This window comes from Diorhabda carinulata, chromosome 8 (genome assembly GCF_026250575.1).
Source record: "Diorhabda carinulata isolate Delta chromosome 8, icDioCari1.1, whole genome shotgun sequence".
Lineage (NCBI taxonomy): Eukaryota > Metazoa > Arthropoda > Insecta > Coleoptera > Chrysomelidae > Diorhabda > Diorhabda carinulata.
This window is the reverse complement of record NC_079467.1, coordinates 14,614,418-14,634,563: the sequence shown is the minus strand read 5'-3', so window position 1 is coordinate 14,634,563 and position 20,146 is coordinate 14,614,418. Positions and strand designations below refer to the sequence as shown.

Sequence of the window (20,146 nt, the reverse complement as noted above, 5' to 3'; positions counted from 1 at the left end):
CCTAAAATGCATTTATCATCTGGTGCAAGTCATGCAATGTATTTGATCAATTTAGGAAGATACATTTAAAATTTCTTTTATCTGAGTTTCAAATTAATTTACAATGATATTGATGATAGACCCATAGAAAACGTAATTTATAGTTTAAACTTCCCTGAATATTTAACTTTTTCATTTTTTTTTAAATATAGATAGCTCCAGATTGAATTGGATAAGTAATTCTGCATTCATTAAATTTACAGAGGATTTATTTCTGACAGAGGACCATTTTAAATTCATTTGGGAAAAAACGCGTTCTGGAAAGCAGTTTGAGGCTGGGACTTAATATGAGGGATACTAGTTTAACTATATTCTTGGTATAATTGCTTGGAAACTGTTTAGAGTTTTTGTGCAGTAGTGTCTTAACAATTTCCCACTACTACGTCCAAGGATGATTTCATTAAGTTAAATTCTTCATAATAAGTTATCCACTGAAACATCGTTTGTTAAGTTTAATAAACTTACAGCAATCTCAATCATGTCAAAACTTCATTTTTCAGGTTTATGACTTGCAGTTTAGCGAAAATGTTATCTGATAAATTAAAACGTTTGTCTGTATATAAGTTTACAATTTTGTAAAATTTGTCAAGGTCTTCGATGGCTTCAGTTTTTTAAAATTCAGTCAGTTTGTATGTTTCGTCTGGTAGCCGAAAAAACAATCCTTTTGTATTTGAGATAACTTTGAGCGGAAGAGGCATAATGACTCATGCATTTCTGTTCTTGCAATCTCATTTCCCTCATTATCTCATTAATGTACTCAAAGCGCTCAGTAGTACATTATGAACGAAATGCAAGTAGCATAGTTTTTTGTCTCCTCTGTTTCTGAGTGAAAAATATTTTCAATGGCTTTCGTACATAATTCTGGCTTATCAATGTAACGTTTCTACTCTTGATAATCCTTTCAACAGCAGGACAGGCAAAAATCTTACTTAACAGTGTGATATACCAAATTAATTTCTGCGGCTGGTGTTATATACAAAATATCGTCGAGATCAAAACCAGAACTGAAAGTACCTGGTGCATAGAAATAGATGATTATATTTCTTGCAGTGCGAGAAATCTCGATCTTCGAGTAAGGACTTGTTTTTGAGTGCTTCACTACATCATTTAATTTTGGATAGAAAAAATTAAAAAAAAACAAGAGATATTCCATCATAAAAGCGCACTGGAATGAAAGGGAAAATTATATCTCAGATATGCAGACATCAGCCTATGTGTAATGTACTAAATACGAAATTTCAGACACCACCAATCAAAATACATTTAATCTAGAAAAGAAAATAGTTACCAAAAACTTTTTATGAAGAATTCATGCAAAGCCTCATGAATGATTTGCTGTAAGACATGTTGCTTAATGATTAAATGTGGAGCTGATTATATAATTATACTTAATTGGTATATGTCAAAATAAAATAAATCCTTCAACAGTGAGTCAATTGATTTATTATTTCTAGCTGTTCCATTTCTGTTTTTTGTAAAGAAATAAGTTGAATTTTCAAACGCTCCAATTCCATCGTTTTCTCGGAAACCATTGCCTAAAAAATAGGGTTTTAAGTTTATATGATACAGCTTATTTATTGCCGAGAGGACATGATGAAATTGATATAAAATCACAATTTGTATCATGAACAAAAATTGAAATCATTGCATATTTCAAATGTTATGACTTTATAGTAAAACAGATATATTTTTTTGTAAATCGTACCACTAAATAAAAATATTTATCGTGTAAATTACTCTAAAGTAATGAAGATAATATATTCAAAAACAAAGAAAAATTAGTATCAAACAGTACAAAATAACCACTTTATTGTAAAAACGGATCAGTGCATTATTCGGGGTATTTTTGAAAAATTTTTATCATGCTAAATAATCTTTGTTGACCTATTTTATTGGATTTATATGATATATATATGGGATAAAACGTTATACTGCGACCTATAATTTCTATTGTGCCCTCGACGACTGAAGCACCTATAGGTCCCCCCTGTTCAGAGGTTCCAATATATTTTCAATAAGATCATCTCCCAGCTACTAAAAGAAGGCAAGACATCTTGTTATTAACCGATCTGAAGTTTTTCCATCTTTTCCATAGAATCTGCAGTCATCAGTGTCCTATTAAGAACGTCCTTAGACGGCAGTCTTGTAACATGGTGTAGCAAAAAATAACTAAAATCCAGGAATCCATTTCCTTCCTGAAAGTCTTCTGTTAGATGTATTTTCCTAAATCAGTAAACTTTTCGGTCAGTAAAAGGCTTTCATGGCAAGTATATATAGGTCTCTTCGTTTCCATTAATTTCGGAATGACTGGAAACCCTGACCAAAAACCTTATTGCTCATTACTAGGTTATATAGTTTCCTACAGCATTCTTAGATCAAATTTAAATGGATAATGTGTGAGCTTAACGTTATCAGAGTAGTTTAATTAAATTAAGGCTTTATTTGAATGATTTCAATATACATTATATTGCGATCTATAAATAATAATTAATTTCATATATTTTTTAAGTTTTCTGCTATACTTTTAATAAATTCTTCATAACTTATTTAAATATTTTGATAATATTCAAATAAACGATTGGTTTTTTGTTTTCAAAATTTAAATTCAAATCGTTACCTGTAGTTGTTCTTGATTATGTTCTCTTTGCTTCTCCATACTTTGCAAAATATTTCTGGCTCCTATTGCTTTCATTTTTTCTTTTTCAATAGTATCTCCTAATTGTTGGACAAGATCAACGTACTTTTTCGATAATCGTTGAAATTCCTCAATTTCTATAGAAATAATTCTGTGAAAAACCTAATACTATCGTTTTCAGTAATACTGATACTAATATTTACCAAATACTCAGAAAGGATTGTTAATAACAGAAATAATTGTATTCAGTCATGCAACTTAATGATTATAAAAAAATTATGAAATATTCCTTGTGAATGAATTATAACTATTCAAAAAGTGACCATTAAATATGGTAACATCATAAATCTCATCATCGATATTTATGATCAATGGCTTAACTTGTACCTACCAATATGTTAGCATACAATCTCCAATTTTTTTAAATTGGTCCTTATTCGTCCTATTTCTAGTAACGATCCATGATTAAGATATTTTATTTTAATATATATACTTAAGTCTCGCTAGTCTGAACACGTTCCAGAAATTGTTTGTAAATACAGTACATAATTTGGACTAATGTAAAAATATATTTTACAAAATTCAGAGTAGACAAAGGAGTCGGGAAAGTGATTTATGTTAAAAAGAAATGATAATAAAGTACAAATAATTTGTTTAATAAGTACAGACTAAATTGACACAATAAACAAAAGAAGAAATATGCAGTTAAAAAAATTGTAAGTAAACATCGTACTGAAGATAAGAATAAACTTAGGTTTCTTTTTGGGCATAAAATTCCTCATCGTCATTTGTTACAGCTTTGGCAGTCTGTTTTTGAACATGGGTGTGGCAGTAAACTGTTGCTCCAAGTAGCGAGGGGCAAGTCAAGTGCAGCTGCTGCCTCATTGCAAAGATTATATACACTGCCCCATTGTGCGAAATTGTCTCCTCTTCCTCCACGCAACCTTACTCTTCGCCGCTCCCCTCCTCGTAACACTGAACCTGCTCATGCGTCACGGCTGCGATGATGTTATCTTCTGTCAAAGTCTCTATCGACGCCTGCCGCCGTCCATTCATTCACGTCTACTTCGACTGCATTCTTACAACCTGGAATATTGTGTAGCAGTGGAATCAGGTTAACGGTGTCATTTTTTGTAGACTGTCCTTCAAACTGCAAAGATGTCCATCGTTTATTTCAAGATTTTATTATTGCTCCAGCTGTAACATTTTCCCAAGACTCAGCTGCTCAATTGTCATTATCCTTTACGTATGTATGTACCAAAAGGGTAGTATGATCTTAAATCAAGGATTTCGGTACTCAACTTCAGCGCTTGCATAACTCCCTCGTCCATTGACTGTAGTAAAAGTATCACATTTGGTGGTAAAAAGGCTGCCTTTATCCAGGTAAGTTCTTCAAAGTCTGGGTGGGACGGTGCTTTGTCGCTAAAAAGGATAGCATGTGGGGGTAGATCATTTTCCTTACTAAACTGTTTAACAGAAGGAACGAATTGATCATTAACCTTTCTTTAAATAATTTTCCAACAATCCAGCCTCTTTTCTGGTGTCTATAATAGACTGGAAGTAACTTCATGTTGATATGTTTGAAGGCTCGAGGCTTAGTAGCTTTGCTTATCATCATGAGAGGAAGTTTATGGTTACCGGCGGCATTAGAACAAGCCATTACTGTTACTCGGTCCTTACTCATCTTAAAACGAGGAGCACGAGTTTCTGCTTTGGAAGCTAAGCTTTTTGTTGGCAGAATTCTAAAATTAAGGCTGGTTTCTTCGGCGTTATAAATTTGTTAAGGCGAACAATTTCCTTTAGGGAGGTAATCCTGCGCCACAGCATGATTAGAAGAGCGCTGTTCTCCAGTTATAGTTAACTGGCCACAGAAAAAGTGCTTCGTCAACTTTGTCATACTGAGACCGACACGCTATTTGCCGATGATTTTCAAGAGTTACCTCAGAAGATGTTGTGCAATATTATTGAAGCTTCGCACGGTTTTTTTTTCAGTCACATATTGTGGCTTTGTCAACGTTCAACTCTTTTGCAATTTTTATGACACTTTCATCGCTATCCAAACGTTTTAATGTTTCCAGTTTGTCTTTAAAGACTTAAGGTGTCATGTTTATGTGGCAATTTCACTTTCCTTTCAGATTTCAAAACACAAATCTTTCAAACAAAAAAACACTACAGTACTGTTACACAACACGCACGATTCCACAGGTGACTCACCGCAGTACAAACAAAATCGTATTCACCAATAGTGGCGCAGTGGGGTATTTTGCACTCAATAATGCTTGGTACATGTAATATTCAGTATTAGTAAAAAGACTGTTGAAACTGTTCGGTTCCAATTATATCGGACTAGCCCGACTCAACTGTAATTAATTTTCTTAAATTCAAAGCCATAATTTAATCAGTTTTAATATGAAAGAAGATGGCTTTAAAAAGAATTAGAAATGAGGTATAAATACAAAATTTATTTAGGCAGCAAATTTGGAAAAATTTGAATTTTGCGAGAATTTTGTTGAAGTTAATGAGCCACCACTATCCGATGACTATCTCTTCTTCTGTTATATACTGCTAAAATATCTTCCAATCCTAATCTATTTCATTCGCTACTTTCATCCCTCAGTTGCTCACACTTCCACTCAAAAATAAAAACCATTAATTGTCTTCTCTTTCTCCTTGGACCAAAAAGATGCCCATAGTAGACATCTCACTTACCGATTACAATAAACATGAATATTCTAGCGTTCTTGTAAAGAAAGCATTTCTAGAAATTCTCCATAAAAAATCCTTCAACCTAATTCGGTATACCGATGCCTCCAAAAGTGAATCCGGTGTGGGCTGCGCAGTCACTACAAACTACGAACTCATGAATTCAATCCGCTTACCTCGACGTGTAGTGTTTAAACTGTTGAACTATAGAGCATCCTTCAAGCTCTCAAATTTATCTCTTCTCCCCAGAAACATATCCTTATATGTACTGACTCTCTTTCGTCCATACAGTCAATTAAAACCATACTCACCAAACCACACTCTCATTGCTCTTGATATAACAGTCTCTTTTATCTGGCTTCCATACCACGCTGGAATCACTGGAAACGAATCTGCAGATCGCCATGCCAAAGAAACTTATCAGAATCCTTCTGAAATCCTAGTTCAGCTTACCAATGATATAAAGACTAATTTCAAAAACCTCATCCAAGAATCTTGGCGCAATAAATGGAGCAAGAGTACTTCAACATTACTAACATCCACCAATCAACTACTCACATGCTCATAAACTTTTTGAGTAGGAGAGGAGCTGTGACAATAAGAAGACTCCGCATTAATAACAGCTATTTGATGTCATTATAAACTCGTCCTGTCTGTTAAAATTGTCAAGTTCCTGTGTCTGTTAAGCACATCCTCACTGACTGCAGACAATACTCTACCCTATGCCATCAGTATGATCTGAAAACTAACATCAAGGAGACACTCAACTGCTTGCCAGTAATCAACAAAGTCCTGAAGTTCCTTAAAGTTACCAAGCTGTACCAGAAAATATAATTTATGTATTGTAATAGATTTGGTAACAGTCCTTCATTTAACTTTTATAACTTTTTATTTTTTTTTTGAGGCCCGTTAAAATGAAATAAAAAAATATTGTGGCAGCTAATGGAACTTCTTGCTTTAGTCCTGTGTTAGCTTAGAAACATTCTTATAGTTTATGGTTTACCTCGATTTTTATTGTGAGACTACATACAATAGTAAAATAAATGACTTGAGTATAGCAATAAGAAAAAAGTTAAAAAGCTCAAAATGATTCATGGATATCTTCTCAAATACTATAATGATAATGGAGAGCTTTCACAATTTTTTTTCATATATACTTTTCCTACTATTTAATTATCTGTTTCTAACTTTTTCTGTATCTATTTTCATATCAAAGATTCGTTATAATAAAATAACCAAGTGAAATTTCAAGAATAGAAATACATTTCTCTTAATATGTTATCTAAAGAAGAGATATTGATATTACGTGTTGCATTATTTTAGTTGGATAAAGACAATCCGAGAATCCGATTTTCCTATTAGACTCCAAATACATCTCTCTACATTTTCAAAGATATTTCTTTCTCCATAACTTCTATTGCTAAACACAAATATTGATGTTATATTTATTCCATTCAGGTATTTTGTAGATTAATACAGATTTAAATTTAAACGAACCGTTGCAAAGTACTTACTTTCAGTGTAAAGTTGACATTCATCTTTAAGCTCATGGGTCGATTTTGATACTTCGGGCTCTAAAATACATATTCTATCCACTTCATCAAAGAAAATTCCTGATTTTGCTAATAAATCAGTCATTTTAAAAGTAGCAAATGTATGTCTATTGAGGTTGCTATAGTAATAGACAGCTGGGGTCAGTCTAGCAAATAACTGAATATTAAAATAATTTAAAACCACTTCATAACAAAAATTAATATATACAATACTTACATTTTCAGATAATTCAACCAGATGAATTATATTTCACAATTACCAATTATGTCACTTATAATTTTGAAATGCCAGATCAATAAAAACAATAATTTGTATTTATGATTTATATTTATATATATAACATGTAAATAATTTGAGATATTTACAACCAAAACAAGTATTTAAAAAGGTATAAACTGATATTTACATGAAATTTGCTATTCTTTGCTTCTGTTTTTGGCTAATTCCAGTTCTTCTATATTCAGACCTTTCTTCAAGATACTCTTTTTTACATCTTTCTTTGAAGTCTTCATCACGATACCAATGAGTGAGGCAACTCTTTAATCTATCATTTTCTGCTCTACAGTTGAATACCATCAATAATCCGGCATCTTTACCACATTTTGTAAATTCCTCAACTTCTTTAAAACACTTTTCAACTCTAGCTATTTCTCTCATTTTTTTAGGAATCATTACATCTATTTCTACTCGTCTTAAATATGTATCATCTGGATCTCCTAAGCCATGGGGACCAGCTTTATATTTGTCATAAGCACTTTGTGAGCTCATTTTACTTTTACCATTAATATTATATTAAAAGAACATCAATACAATACATTACAATTGAACAAAAACTAAAGATTATATTATGAAATTAATTACTAGAGAGGTATAGTGATTGTAGGTATACTCTGTGAATTTCGATCTGCGATGTTAAATTTCGGCAGTGACTCATTCCAACATTTCGTAAATAAGTGTATGATTAAGTATTTAAATAACTGAGAAATATATGAATAACGTTATTCTTCACTCTCATATACTCGGGAAATATCAGTCTCCATACATATAAAGAATTTTTTTCAAATAAATTAAAAAGGGAGGGTATTTTATTTACATAATGTTGGTGTAAGTGTTTGTTAAAGTGTTAAATGTCACAGATGTCACTTTCATTCTCATTTGTTATGGAAAATTTGTAAGTCACGAAATATTATAAAAATACATCATCTATATTATACATTGTTAAAGTACATGAACATCTAAAAACATCCATGGAATTTTTTTTAAATATAAGGTAACTTGAAAAGGTGATAAAGGACTTCACAGTTAAAATGTACGCAGTGTTAAGAACTTGCCACATTAAATGTGCTCGATCAAGAATTATTGAAAGTAAGTTATGATTTTTAGGTTAGGATGATTCGACTTACATAATTTTCATAACATATATAAAGATGTCATCATGTTAAAAGTATTTCCTTGTTTTAGATTGTAAAAAACATCAATTGAAAAAACGTTGTATATGTTATATTGATAGCCTCTCTTCAAATAGTATAATTGATTCAAAACGTCTTTATTCAATAAGGTCTTACCCGAATTTAACTTACCCCAATCGAACATTGCTAGTAAATAATGATCCCAAATGGAAATTTGATTTCTATCGCCAGATTTCACTTACCAGTATTAATTTTGAAAAAGAACCCTTAAAACCATCTTCAAAAGTAGAAGAAACTGTTCAGGAGCTTAAAAAGAAACAAGAAGAAGATCAACAGATAAAAACTAAAGATTTAACGCCTGTGGTTAAGAAGAAACCTTTATCAACAAGAATTTGGGATGAAATAGTTCATTACTATCATGGCTTTAGACTTTTGTTTATTGATGTGAAAATCTCTTCAGGTCTAGTATGGAGAGTATTAAATGGCAAAACACTCTCAAGGAGAGAATATAGGCTCTTAACTCGAACTGTTGGAGATCTCTTTCGTTTAGTTCCATTTTCCGTTTTCATTATAGTACCTTTCATGGAATTTCTATTACCTTTCTTTATTAAATTCTTTCCTGGGATGCTGCCATCTACATTCCAAACAACTTCAGAAAAAGAGGATAAAATTAAACAGAGATTGAAGGTTCAACTGGAAATGGCTAAGTTCTTACAAGGGACATTAGACAATATGGCTGTGCAACATAAAGAAAGGTATTCTAATGAGGCTAAAGATTTTGTTGACTGGTTCCAAAAAATTAGAACTTCAGGTACGTAAAAAAACAAAATATAAATAATAAAAAACAAGTAATCTGAACAACTGGAAAATAAAGAATATATAATTCCAATGATATAAAAATAGTTTATTAACTTAATTTTAATAGCTTTCTTCACCTTTCATGTAATTTGTCTTATTTCTGAATGTATTTATGATATAAATTAATTGCCACACAAGAGTCAGTAAGGATTTCAAAACAGAAAACCAAAAGAAACTAAACCACAGATAACATACCTTAATAACTGTTGATGTAAAACATGGAAACCAGTTAGAGAAGGACATAGGAAAATCTAGTAGTCAATGGCAATAGAAGGATGTGTTTTTGACTACAAGATCACAGAAAATAGTATCATATATGACCATAGAGCAAAATGCCCTGGTGGACATATGTCAGAAAATCCAACTTTGTGATCTTAGGTTGTAATATACTATTGTGTAGCTATTGAGAACTCTCCTATTAAGGTGTTGTGATAGTAGGAGAAAGCTGAAAGAGAAGCACTCTGGAGGTGTCTTCCTGTATCACTTCAAAAATTTCCTTACGAACTTTGATATAATTAGGTCTAAAAAATATTTGAATTTCAGTAAAATCAAATTACACCTCCTCACTAACTTCTTTAAAGGGCACAGTGTCAGGAACAACTTAATGAGATTAGATTTAGCAGAAACTTACAAGTGTACTTTCTGTGGATGGATAAGAAGCCTGTAGAAGAGGAGATCCAAGCCAGTACAAACATTGGGGAGCTCATTAGATCTTGAAAAAAGTTCAGATAGGGACACCATAAACTTTGAGTTGCAGTGTATTGAAAAAATAAGTGTTGCAATATTTTTTAAGATTACAAAATGAAAATTGTGTAAATTTTGCTGGGTAATGTATCATTTTGATTTGTATTTCAGGTGAATACGTTAAATCTGAAGATATAATGAAGTTTTCAAAGTTATTTCAAGATGAAATAACATTAGATTCTTTGTCTAGAAGTCAACTCATTGCTCTATGTAGAGTTTTGGAAGTTCAAACTTTAGGGACAAATAATTTTCTTCGTTTTCAACTTAGAATGAAATTACGATCCTTAGCAGCTGATGATAAAATGATACAAAAAGAAGGTGTACATAGTTTGACATTAGCAGAAGTTCAGCAAGCTTGCAGGTGAGAATATTTAATAGCTATATTACATTGACATCTAAATGTTCTTTTGTAAATGCCTTTTATAGATCAATTTTGATGAATTCACAGTATTATTAGCAAATATTTGATTAAATTTTATTATACTAACAATAAAAAACTAATCTCAACTGTCCACATATTTATGTCAGTAAATGTTTACAAATTATGTATTCACATAATGTAATATTAGCAACTATTTTGTTTCAAGACATGGTATTTATTATTGTAACATTTCTCTAGTCTTTAACATTTAACTATTTGCTTTACTGTGAGCTTTTGCTTTTACATGCACATGCAAGAATTTTATAAAATTGTAAAAACTTTGTTTAGTGGTATACAACTTCTTCCAGAATATATAAAATATAGTTTATGGCTACCCTAATAGATATAGCCACCCACATCTTTTAGTTTCCATTACTTTAAATTATGACTGGCACCTTTGATGGCATATGGCTGTGAAACCATAACAATATAATTTCTATTATATTAAATTATGAAAGGCGCTGGTGGTTGGCATGGTGTTATGCATATTATATTAATTTACAATAATAATTTTTCTCTCCCTTTATTTCTTATTTCCAATAATAGATTATATTATTATTGTACTTAAAAAATAATTTACAATTTTTTCTCAATACCATTTCCATTACAATTTTTTTTCTCAAGTTTTATTTTAATCTGTTTCTGAGTATAGGTGATCTTTTCAATCATTCTATTAATAATAATTATCCCCCATAACCTAGAGTTGCATTGTTGTTAGGTATATATAATATATCATTTACTACACTAGACTAAATTTATATACTGAATAGTTTTGTGAAAAAAGTCAAGTAAATAAATTTTTTTACTTTCACAATTTTTTGGAACGAATTGAATAGACATCGTCATCTTGTCTGCCCATATGTGGTATTGAAATGTTTCAACAATTAGGGTCTTTTTTGTTTAAACATAAAACAGATTTTGTTTCTTGGATTGAAAAAATACTATAAAATGTTTATTCTCCTGAAAGGGTAATTGATGAAATGTGTACTGTTAATACAGGTAACAGTTACAGTGATTGAAAATGGGAATCATGTGAAATTGTTTGTACCCATACAACATATACATAAAATTAGTAAACTAAAAAAGGTTGAACACTGAATAAACATCAATTCATAGGGTTGCAACCATTAGTGTTTTTATAGAAAATTTTGAAAACTCAAAAATATTTTGTTGCAGAGCAAGAGGCATGAGAGCGTATGGATTAAGCGAAGAAAGATTAAGGGCACAATTAGAGCAATGGTTAGACTTAAGTTTAAATAAGAAACTTCCTCCTTCCCTTTTATTGTTATCTAGAGCGTTAATGCTGCCAGAAACCATTCCTACTAGTGATAAACTTAAAGCTACTATATCAGCTCTACCAGAAACCATTGTAAAGCAAACACAAGCTGCTATTGGGGAAAAAGAGGGTAATTTATTATTGAATTTTGATAGTAAATTCAATATAATGTTTCTTCTTTAGGTAAAATTGATAATAGAGTTAGAGCGGAAATTATTAAAGAGGAAGAAAAGAAAATTAGAGAAGAAAGAGAGGAAAGGAGAGAAGAAAAGAAGAAACAGATGGAAAAAGAAAAAGAACTTCTTGTGGACAAAGCACCTGTTTTGTCAACATCAACTACACCACTACTTGAGAACACTGCATTAAGGATAGATACGAAGAAAAAAGAAAAAATCGAAAAGAAAAGTGAAAACCTTCAATCCAAAGACTTCGAGATTATCGAGACCGCTATCGATACTGTCTCGCAAGAAAAGAAATTTATTGTTGAAAAGGAAGAAATTCAAGAACTAAAATCTGAGATGGAGGACTACAAACAAGGTAATTATTTCAATATCAACACTTGGTTTTTCATTTGATTAAGTAAGCAAGCAATGAATACTCTGTTAACTATTATTACTACCACTATACTCTTACACTTTCTGGTCCTTCGAGCCAGATATAAATCGAATTTTACTAATAGAGAGATAGTATATAGATTTTTCAGTCTTCTAACAATCCTACAGAAGAAAAACAAATACATCAGAAGCCAACTACCGACATTTGTTAGTCAAACTTTTTTTTTATGTAAAAAGCAAGCACAAAGGAGTAAAACCCTTTCACACTCTAATAGTTTGAGTGGTGCCAGTTGTATGGAGATGCCTGTGGATATTGATCTTGAACTTCTGTAGGTTGTAGTGTTCGGGAAATATGTGCCTTGATAGCACTTCTCCAAAGAAAAGAGTCCCTATAAATTGACGTTCTGGGCGTCTGCAGGGAAACGCAGTGTTCTTTAGCAACGTCTGCCTGTCGAATAGGTCTTTCAAATACTGCTCTAGGTGGAATTATGCTAGACAGCTCGGAATAGTATTAGTGATTATACAAGGTCATATTACTCCCAACTTCAACACGCAACAAACGAATTTGCGGTGATTTTGATATTTTATGTCCATACAAATTGATGCCTAAATTCTCATGTTCGAACAAGCTCGTAAAAATGTACTAATACTTTTCATGTAATTGAAAAATACCAAAATTTATTGGAAAACAAGGATTTGGGTTCATTGCAGCTGCAAAAGAGAAAGCGTTATGCAACCTTAAGAAGCTGCCAAAAAACTTCCTGCGCTGCTTTAAACAATAAAAAGTTTGCATGGAATGTGATAAGCAATGGTGTTCTGCTAATTTTTTTTTACCGGAACGCGTATATATAATTATATAGACAGGGCTGATCCTGGGTTCAAAAACTGATTCACGTATTTGTTCCGGACTCCGGTTCGTGGTTCGGAAAAACAAGCCGGTTCGTTCCGGTTCGGGTTCGGTTCAAACCCCTGTTTATAATAATACATATAAAAATTCGTCAAAAATTAGAAAAAAAAATCAGCAATTCTTTTTATTTTTTTTTTCAATTTTCGTTATCAGAAATCATCTTTAGTTCCGGAACGCGTTCCTGTCCAAAAAGGAAGTACCGGAACGACGTTCCGGAGCGTTCCGGCTCGACAACACCGCTGGTAATAGGTACCCACAAAATAAAAATTACGTTTGAATAAAGCTTTTTTCTTTTCGTAACCTAAATTATGAGGTTACTTGATATTGTATTTCATTTGAAACTGAAAAGACCTGGTTATAATTGTGTTTTGAAAGGGTATTTGCTTGCTCGCTTTTATAAATAATATTCCAAGTCCAAATATCTTGGGACATATGTGTACTACTCTATGGCGACGGTGTGGCGCCTTTGCTCAATCTTATTAAGATTGAGTAAAAAATTTTTTAAATAAAATAGCTTTCACTCCTGCAGGTGTCAAGTAATTATCATGAATCTGTTTATTTTAGTTTAAGTACATTTTTGTAACTAACCTTTTGAGATGATGAAATGTATATATGTCAATGCTAATAATTATTACATTAAGTAAATAATTGTAAACAAAAATATTGAAGCAACATGCATTCAGAAAAAATATAGAAGAATAAATTATTAATAAACTCTTAGTAGTGTGTTGTGTTCCACTCTCTTCTACATAAAACCTGCAGTCGTCAGTATTTTTAGTTTTCTTTCTCACGAATTGTTCATTCAAGTGACAGTGTTCTGCTAGAAACCCTGTGAGAATATGTTGGTTGTTTCTATTTAGGTCAATGTATTTATGATACATCTGCATTAATAGCTTCCAGAAACAGTCTCGAACGTCGTATAAACCCGGCTGAGGTTTTTTCTTTTTGTCAGTTTGTGACTATTATTCCTTGGGAAACAGAACGGTTATATCATATTATTTACTTTCTGATTCTGTCTACTGTGATCAAATTCGACTTGATTATTTGTGGCTGGTTGACTATCAGATAGGATTGTTATATTTTTTCTGATGGTTCCCGTCCAAATTGATTTGTTCACTCAACAGGTGGCTGAAACTTCTGTGTAGGATGTACTAGGATGTTCCTATTTCAGTTTTGGTTGATCAGTAGTATGATTTCTGTGAAGTGAAGTGTTCTCGTTTTAGGAAATCATTATTTTCGAGTTTTACCCTTACCATCTTTTTAGTTTAGAATAATTTCCAAGACATTGGTGTTTGTAATGCATAAGTATTAGACAAAATACCTCTATATGAAATATGATAAGAAGCTACGTCCCTTATCCAATTAATCATCTCTTGATGTGATTAATTGGAGTAATGTCTTAAACAAGGTCATATCCGTTGTATTATTAATTTACAAAATTTGAGGTATATAAAGATTAAGACTTTTACATGATATTTATAATACAAATTGTGGTTTTATATTATCACTACACTAAGTTACACTATTAGGCTACATAACATCTATGTCTCTTCAAAATTTCCATCTTAGACTCATTCACATATAGAATGAATCTTCTTCACCGAAATCATATCACAAATGAAATTTGAAGCATATAAGATGATTCAATTGATGCCAAAGGATGCGCTATTGAAATGAGCCTTTTCAGATTTTGTTTTGTATATTTTTGTTGAATCTCTGTATTTCCTACACAAAATTTTTTATATTCTTAATATTAAATTGAAATTATGTGTTAATTTTGCTGAAGAGTATATTATTAGAACTATATCTCCCCAAAAGTACTAATTATTGTAAATTTGAAATCCCTGATATAAAAAGTGATTTTTTATGTATTTTTGATATTTAATGAAATAGTTCACTAATTTATTTTTTGTTATTAGAACAATTGACAAAATGAATTTTTATAATCAAAAATTCTAAAGAGGTTTGTCGAATTTTATCTGAAAATAATTGAACTTGAACTTCAATTCTGTTATTGTTATCATTAATATTTGATGTCAAAATACCATACTAGTCTTTCCTCAACATGATTTCTTCATTAAGTTTTTCTCCCATTTTCTAGTTTGCTGATAAAATACTAATTTTTCTTATAGGCTGGTTAGATAAGAACCTCAATAAAATTTAAATTTAATGTCAATTAATTTCTAATCTTTTCATTTACTTGCTTGAAATATTGCAAGTTGTTTGCTTGGTCAAAAAATTGCGTACTATAATTTAAGAAGGTGTCTGACCACAAAGGTCAATTTTGCATAAATTTATACCTTCATATTTCCATAGTTCCAATTTTTGTATTTATTTTTTTTATAATTAAGGACACCTGAATTTGGATTAATCACAGTTTTATTAAAATTCTTTGTCTATAGTTACCTAAACTAGTACTCTTGGATTAAATTGTACAAATTTGATCTGCACGTTCCTCTATGAGCTAAGTGCATAATTTAACGTGTAAAGCTTTATCCATTGGTTAAGTTTGTGAAAATAACCTATCTTATAGAAATTTTAATCAATTTTTTATTTTAATATAAAACAATTACCTGGCCATTTAATCAAATTAAAACATAATGAAACTAAGTATTTATCTTTGCATTTGTTCATTTCCTTCAACTTTGCTAAATATCATATATTTTTTTTGGGCAGCTTGAAATTCAGTTGGAATAATCCTCCATCGAATTTTTCAAAAAATTATATTGAAAATAGAAACAATTTTCTTGGGAATAGAGCAGTAACAAATTAATTTATTTTTCACCTTTTAGATGTTGAAGATTTGGCAAAATGTGTTGCGGAACAACCCGAAGCAAAAATTAAAGAAACTAAAGCTGCCAAACGACTCTTCAAGAGTGTTAATAAGATGATTAATAAATTGGACTCTGTATTAGTCGACTTAGAAAAACGAGAAAAACAGTTGAAAAAAGATTTAGAAATCGAAGTTACCGATAAAAAGAAGGAAGAATTATTGAAAATTGATGATATCATAGCTGTCATACATAAAATTAAAGACGTGCCCGACCAAAGTAAAATTGAACAAATTAAAAATGTTCTGAAGAGGATGGACGATGATAAGGATGGTTCGATAAAAGTAGAAGACGTTTTAAAGGTATTCTCAATAATATGGTACAACAGGACAAATAATATTTTTAACACTGCTTGAAAAGCAATCTATAACGAATTTTAAATTCAGTCATTCTAGTATAGATAGACAACGAACATAATTTTCAAATTCATCTTATGAAATTTCTCCTTCTTTAGAACCTTTAATATCCCTTTGAGTGCCAGAGTATTGGGATTTTAGTTTTCATTCTCTTTTTATACGTTTTTTCTCTTTGCAATTCTTGGCTATGTCATTCATCTGCAGTATTGTTTTCTCTTTTATTCCCTCTTTCTGTGTTACTTGCTAAGTTAGGTTTTCCTGAGTCATTCTTTCCTTCTTTTTTATATTTTTTTCCTCCGTTACTTTTCTTATCAAGTTTTGTGTTGTCCTTCTTTTCATGTGTTCGTACTAGTTTAAACATCTTTAGGCATTTTGTGTCTTATTGGTTCGAGCTTTTCTATAATTACCTCATTTCTTATTCTATCAATCTTCGTTTTTCTTGCTGTTTCAGTCAGTTGTTAAATTTTTGATGCTATTATTTTGTTCAGTATCTTTTTGGTCATTAGCCAAGTTGTATTTCCACATATTATTATGTGGGTATCAAATTTTATACTTTTATTTTTATGTCTTCTATTCCTTTTTCCCCGAAAATTGTCTTATTTAGAACATAGCATAATTGATTTGCTTTTCTTACTTTGTTCTATATATTTTTTTTCCATTTTCTGTAAAAATAACTCCCAGATTTTCAAAACTGGTCACTCTATCTATTTATTGTCCTTTTAGTATTAAATCTTCCCCATGTTCTCTTTTTTAATCAATTACCATCTATTTGCATTTCCTGATATTTACTTCCATTCTCAGGTCTTCTATTATCTTTATCTATATGTCTACTTTACCTTTTATTTTAATAAATGTATATGCTACTATTACTATATAGTCTTCATATCTAATCCGTCTATTTTTACCTGTTCTAGGTTCCTATAGCCAGTTATGCATTCCAATTTATTGTTCTTTTCGTTTATTGTTTCTATCGTCCCATTCATGACAAGTATAAATAGAAGAGAACTAAGTCTATCTTCTTGTTTTACTCGCATTTCCATCTTAAACTCCGTCGACCTTAGGTTTTATATATTCCTTTTGTTATCTGTGTAATTTTTCTAGGGACTCCTATATTCCTCATACTATTTATTAAGTCTAATGCAACTCTCAAGTCGATGAATGTAATATGTGGCAACGACCATACCACACTTATGAAATTTATTTCCAGTATTTCTATATTTTTCAGCTTTTGGTTGTAGGGATTGATCGAAAGTTTTTTACATAAACTCAAAATACACATTATCTTGGAGGTTGAGGTTATTTTTAATGGCTAATATAAACATATACATTATTTTTGTCACTAAGGGCACTCTATTCATGTCATATGTAATTTTGTATTTTATAAATTGTCTTTGTTTTGTCAGTCATCTGCGTTTCAAATGGAATTTTATATCAGCAACTCTAAAATATAATGCATCACTTGAGTTTGAGTGGTGAGACTTGTCAGTCATCTGTGTTTCAAATGGAATTTTGTACCAGCAACTCTAAAAATGCATGATTTGAGTTTGAGTGGCGAGACTTGAGTTTATATACTTGAAATGGTACTTTACAACTGATATTAAAACATCTGTCAAGAAGACAAACAATTAAGATCAGCTATTTTTTATGATTATGTTTGTATTGTGCACTTGAAATTTCAGCTATAACATGAGATAGTAAATAACAAATATTATCTAAGGCGTTTTAAATTGCGATTTCATCAAAAAATAGGTTTATCAATTTGGAAAACTGAAGTGGAGAAAGGGCCAGAAGTTTCAATTTTAAGCAGAAAATTATAAACTTAATGTATTGTAGATTGTTGTCAGTTGTTATTTTTACTGCTACTGCTCGTTGATTCATGAGCCTATTTGGCGTTGTGCACAGTGAAGTGTCTCCAAGATATGTCGACGATGAATCCATCTTGATCTTTTAAAAGGTCATAGTGTAGATAGTTCCATGAAGAGTAAGGAATGAGCAAACGGCAACGACCTTTCCAGAAAGAGCACCAAGTGTAAGGACATTACGGACACTAAGGGCGTCTATCCAATACAGAGGAGCGTCGACTTTTCAATTGAAGGCTATTGGACACCATAGTTTCAGGAAGATTAGCTATTTGAAGGTTCTGTGACTTATAATAGCGATGACAGTTTCAGGAGGAAGCATAGGCTCTAATGTCAGTATGCAGTTGTAGATTTCTAGATTTCTTTAGGTCATATATGCAAAGCTTCTGTTTGGACAGTAGTTTCAGTGGATTTGGTAACTGACAGCAATCTCTGTGTAAATGCAATCTAAGGGCTCTTCCACTCATTATTTCATTATTTGAAAAAAATTTGTAAGTGAGAAGTGGGTATCATGTTCCTAGAGTTTGGAAGTAAGTCCAGTGAAGATGCGACTGGAGTCTATAAGCTGTTAAAATGAGGATCATAGAGGTCAATTGTCATATTGTTGGGAGTAATTGTTTTGTGTGAGTAAAACGGTTTCAAAATAGAAATGGAGGATTTTATTGAATACTCTGAAGTGTCCATAAGTGTTCTAAAATGTTTTGGAACTCCTCTGAAGAACTGTTGAGAATATTCTAGGGCCTCGGGTTAGCTATAAAAACAGCGTATGGTAACAGAGAAGGGATATATAAAAGGAGGACATATAAATTTAGAAAACATAAACAAACAATTCTGTTATATATCAAGAATATAATTTATACAAATTAGTAGAAAGTCCTCCCTTTTGTTGACTATATAATCTACTTGATTTCTTTAGCGAACTGTCACGTATTCTTTTGAGATAAAATAATTTCTCATTACCAAAACAGATTTGAATATATTTGAAAGAATAAGGTTCTCAATTAACCCCTTCACAAGGTTTGTGTCCCCTTTATTATTCAGTGTTTTAACAAAGGACTTTTTGGATACATCAGTTGTTTCAAAATGGTTAACTTATAATTTACAACTGTATGTTTAATATTGTAAATAGTTGGAAGCATTAACACACCACTATTAATTTTAAAACATTGGTACTATGATTACTAGACATTAAACTACATAATTCTGAACACTCTTGGTTTTATTACCTATTTTAATATTAAACTGTTTTGTGTTTACGCAGGTAATTGAAATAATAGGCAAAGAAAATGTGAATCTTAGTCCAAAACAAATTGATGAATTAGTAGATCTAATCGATAAAGAAGAAATCCTCGAAGTAGAAGACAAAATCGAAAAAGCTCTCCAAAAAGACAAAGAATCGAAATCTGCGAAAAAAAAGGAATCCGACAATTCTGAAAAAAATGATAATGCCCCAAAATCACTCCCAGACCCTTCAAAATCGAAAATGGAATCACAATCTGTAACATTTCCTCAACAATCCGGTATTGGTAAATCGAAGAGCGATTCCCAAAAGCTTTAATAAAAGTTTAGTTGTTATTTTAGTTAATTTTGTTATTGTACCTAACTAATACACTTGTGACAAGGAGCTTAAATTATTTCTATTGTATACAATTTGTATAACCAGGCGTAAAAAATCCAAAAAACTGCTTTTTTGAATAGCATTGTGATTTTAGTACATGTATTAACTTAATACTGTATATTTGTCTGGATGTAAAAGGGTGTGATATTAAACGTACATTTTTAATTGTTGTTTTCAATGTTAAAGGGAGAATTTATAAAATTCAATCGATACCATTTTCAGTATTTGAATAATACTGAAGATAAAATAAAATCTTTTCCAGTATGTTATCGTTTTATTAGTTTGAATTCTTAAATCTGTTTCATATTGTGAAACTCTCAATCACTATTTCACATAAAAATTAGACGAATTGGAGATAATTGCTACAAAAGGTTTTATTGTT

At 31.1% G+C, this 20,146-nt stretch overlaps 3 protein-coding genes across 3 annotated transcripts; 1 reads left to right on the top strand and 2 right to left on the bottom strand.

Moving 5' to 3' along the window:
* Window positions 1–1,459: 1,459 nt before the first annotated feature.
* LOC130897518 (intraflagellar transport protein 20 homolog) lies at window positions 1,460–7,087 on the bottom strand. The gene is made up of 3 exons (XM_057806414.1): window positions 6,892–7,087; window positions 2,657–2,811; window positions 1,460–1,574 (listed from the first exon to the last, which is right to left on the bottom strand). Exons 1-3 carry the CDS (start codon window positions 7,013–7,015, stop codon window positions 1,461–1,463), a joined length of 393 nt encoding a protein of 130 aa, XP_057662397.1. The 5' UTR covers window positions 7,016–7,087; the 3' UTR covers window position 1,460.
* A 152-nt stretch (window positions 7,088–7,239) lies between these two features.
* LOC130897515 (COX assembly mitochondrial protein homolog) lies at window positions 7,240–7,802 on the bottom strand. Its single transcript, XM_057806411.1, has one exon. It carries the CDS (start codon window positions 7,697–7,699, stop codon window positions 7,334–7,336), a length of 366 nt encoding a protein of 121 aa, XP_057662394.1. The 5' UTR covers window positions 7,700–7,802; the 3' UTR covers window positions 7,240–7,333.
* Window positions 7,803–8,029: 227 nt separating this feature from the next.
* On the top strand, window positions 8,030–19,929 carry LOC130897104 (mitochondrial proton/calcium exchanger protein). Its single transcript, XM_057805694.1, has 7 exons — window positions 8,030–8,296; window positions 8,393–9,151; window positions 10,054–10,303; window positions 11,540–11,769; window positions 11,823–12,176; window positions 15,893–16,233; window positions 19,408–19,929. The coding sequence occupies exons 1-7, from the start codon at window positions 8,239–8,241 to the stop codon at window positions 19,702–19,704; spliced, it is 2,289 nt and encodes a 762-aa protein (XP_057661677.1). The 5' UTR covers window positions 8,030–8,238; the 3' UTR covers window positions 19,705–19,929.
* Window positions 19,930–20,146: the final 217 nt, after the last annotated feature.

Coding starts and splice junctions, on each gene's coding strand:
- LOC130897518 (XM_057806414.1), bottom strand. CDS start 7,015: ATGACTGATTTATTAGCAAAATCAGGAATTTTCTTTGATGAAGTGGAT. Junction 2,812..6,891: donor ATGTCAACTTTACACTGAAA/GTAAGTACTTTG, acceptor TTATTTCTATAG/AAATTGAGGAATTTCAACGA. Junction 1,575..2,656: donor ATAATCAAGAACAACTACAG/GTAACGATTTGA, acceptor CCTATTTTTTAG/GCAATGGTTTCCGAGAAAAC.
- LOC130897515 (XM_057806411.1), bottom strand. CDS start 7,699: ATGAGCTCACAAAGTGCTTATGACAAATATAAAGCTGGTCCCCATGGC.
- LOC130897104 (XM_057805694.1), top strand. CDS start 8,239: ATGTACGCAGTGTTAAGAACTTGCCACATTAAATGTGCTCGATCAAGA. Junction 9,152..10,053: donor CCAAAAAATTAGAACTTCAG/GTACGTAAAAAA, acceptor TTTGTATTTCAG/GTGAATACGTTAAATCTGAA. Junction 16,234..19,407: donor AAGTAGAAGACGTTTTAAAG/GTATTCTCAATA, acceptor GTGTTTACGCAG/GTAATTGAAATAATAGGCAA.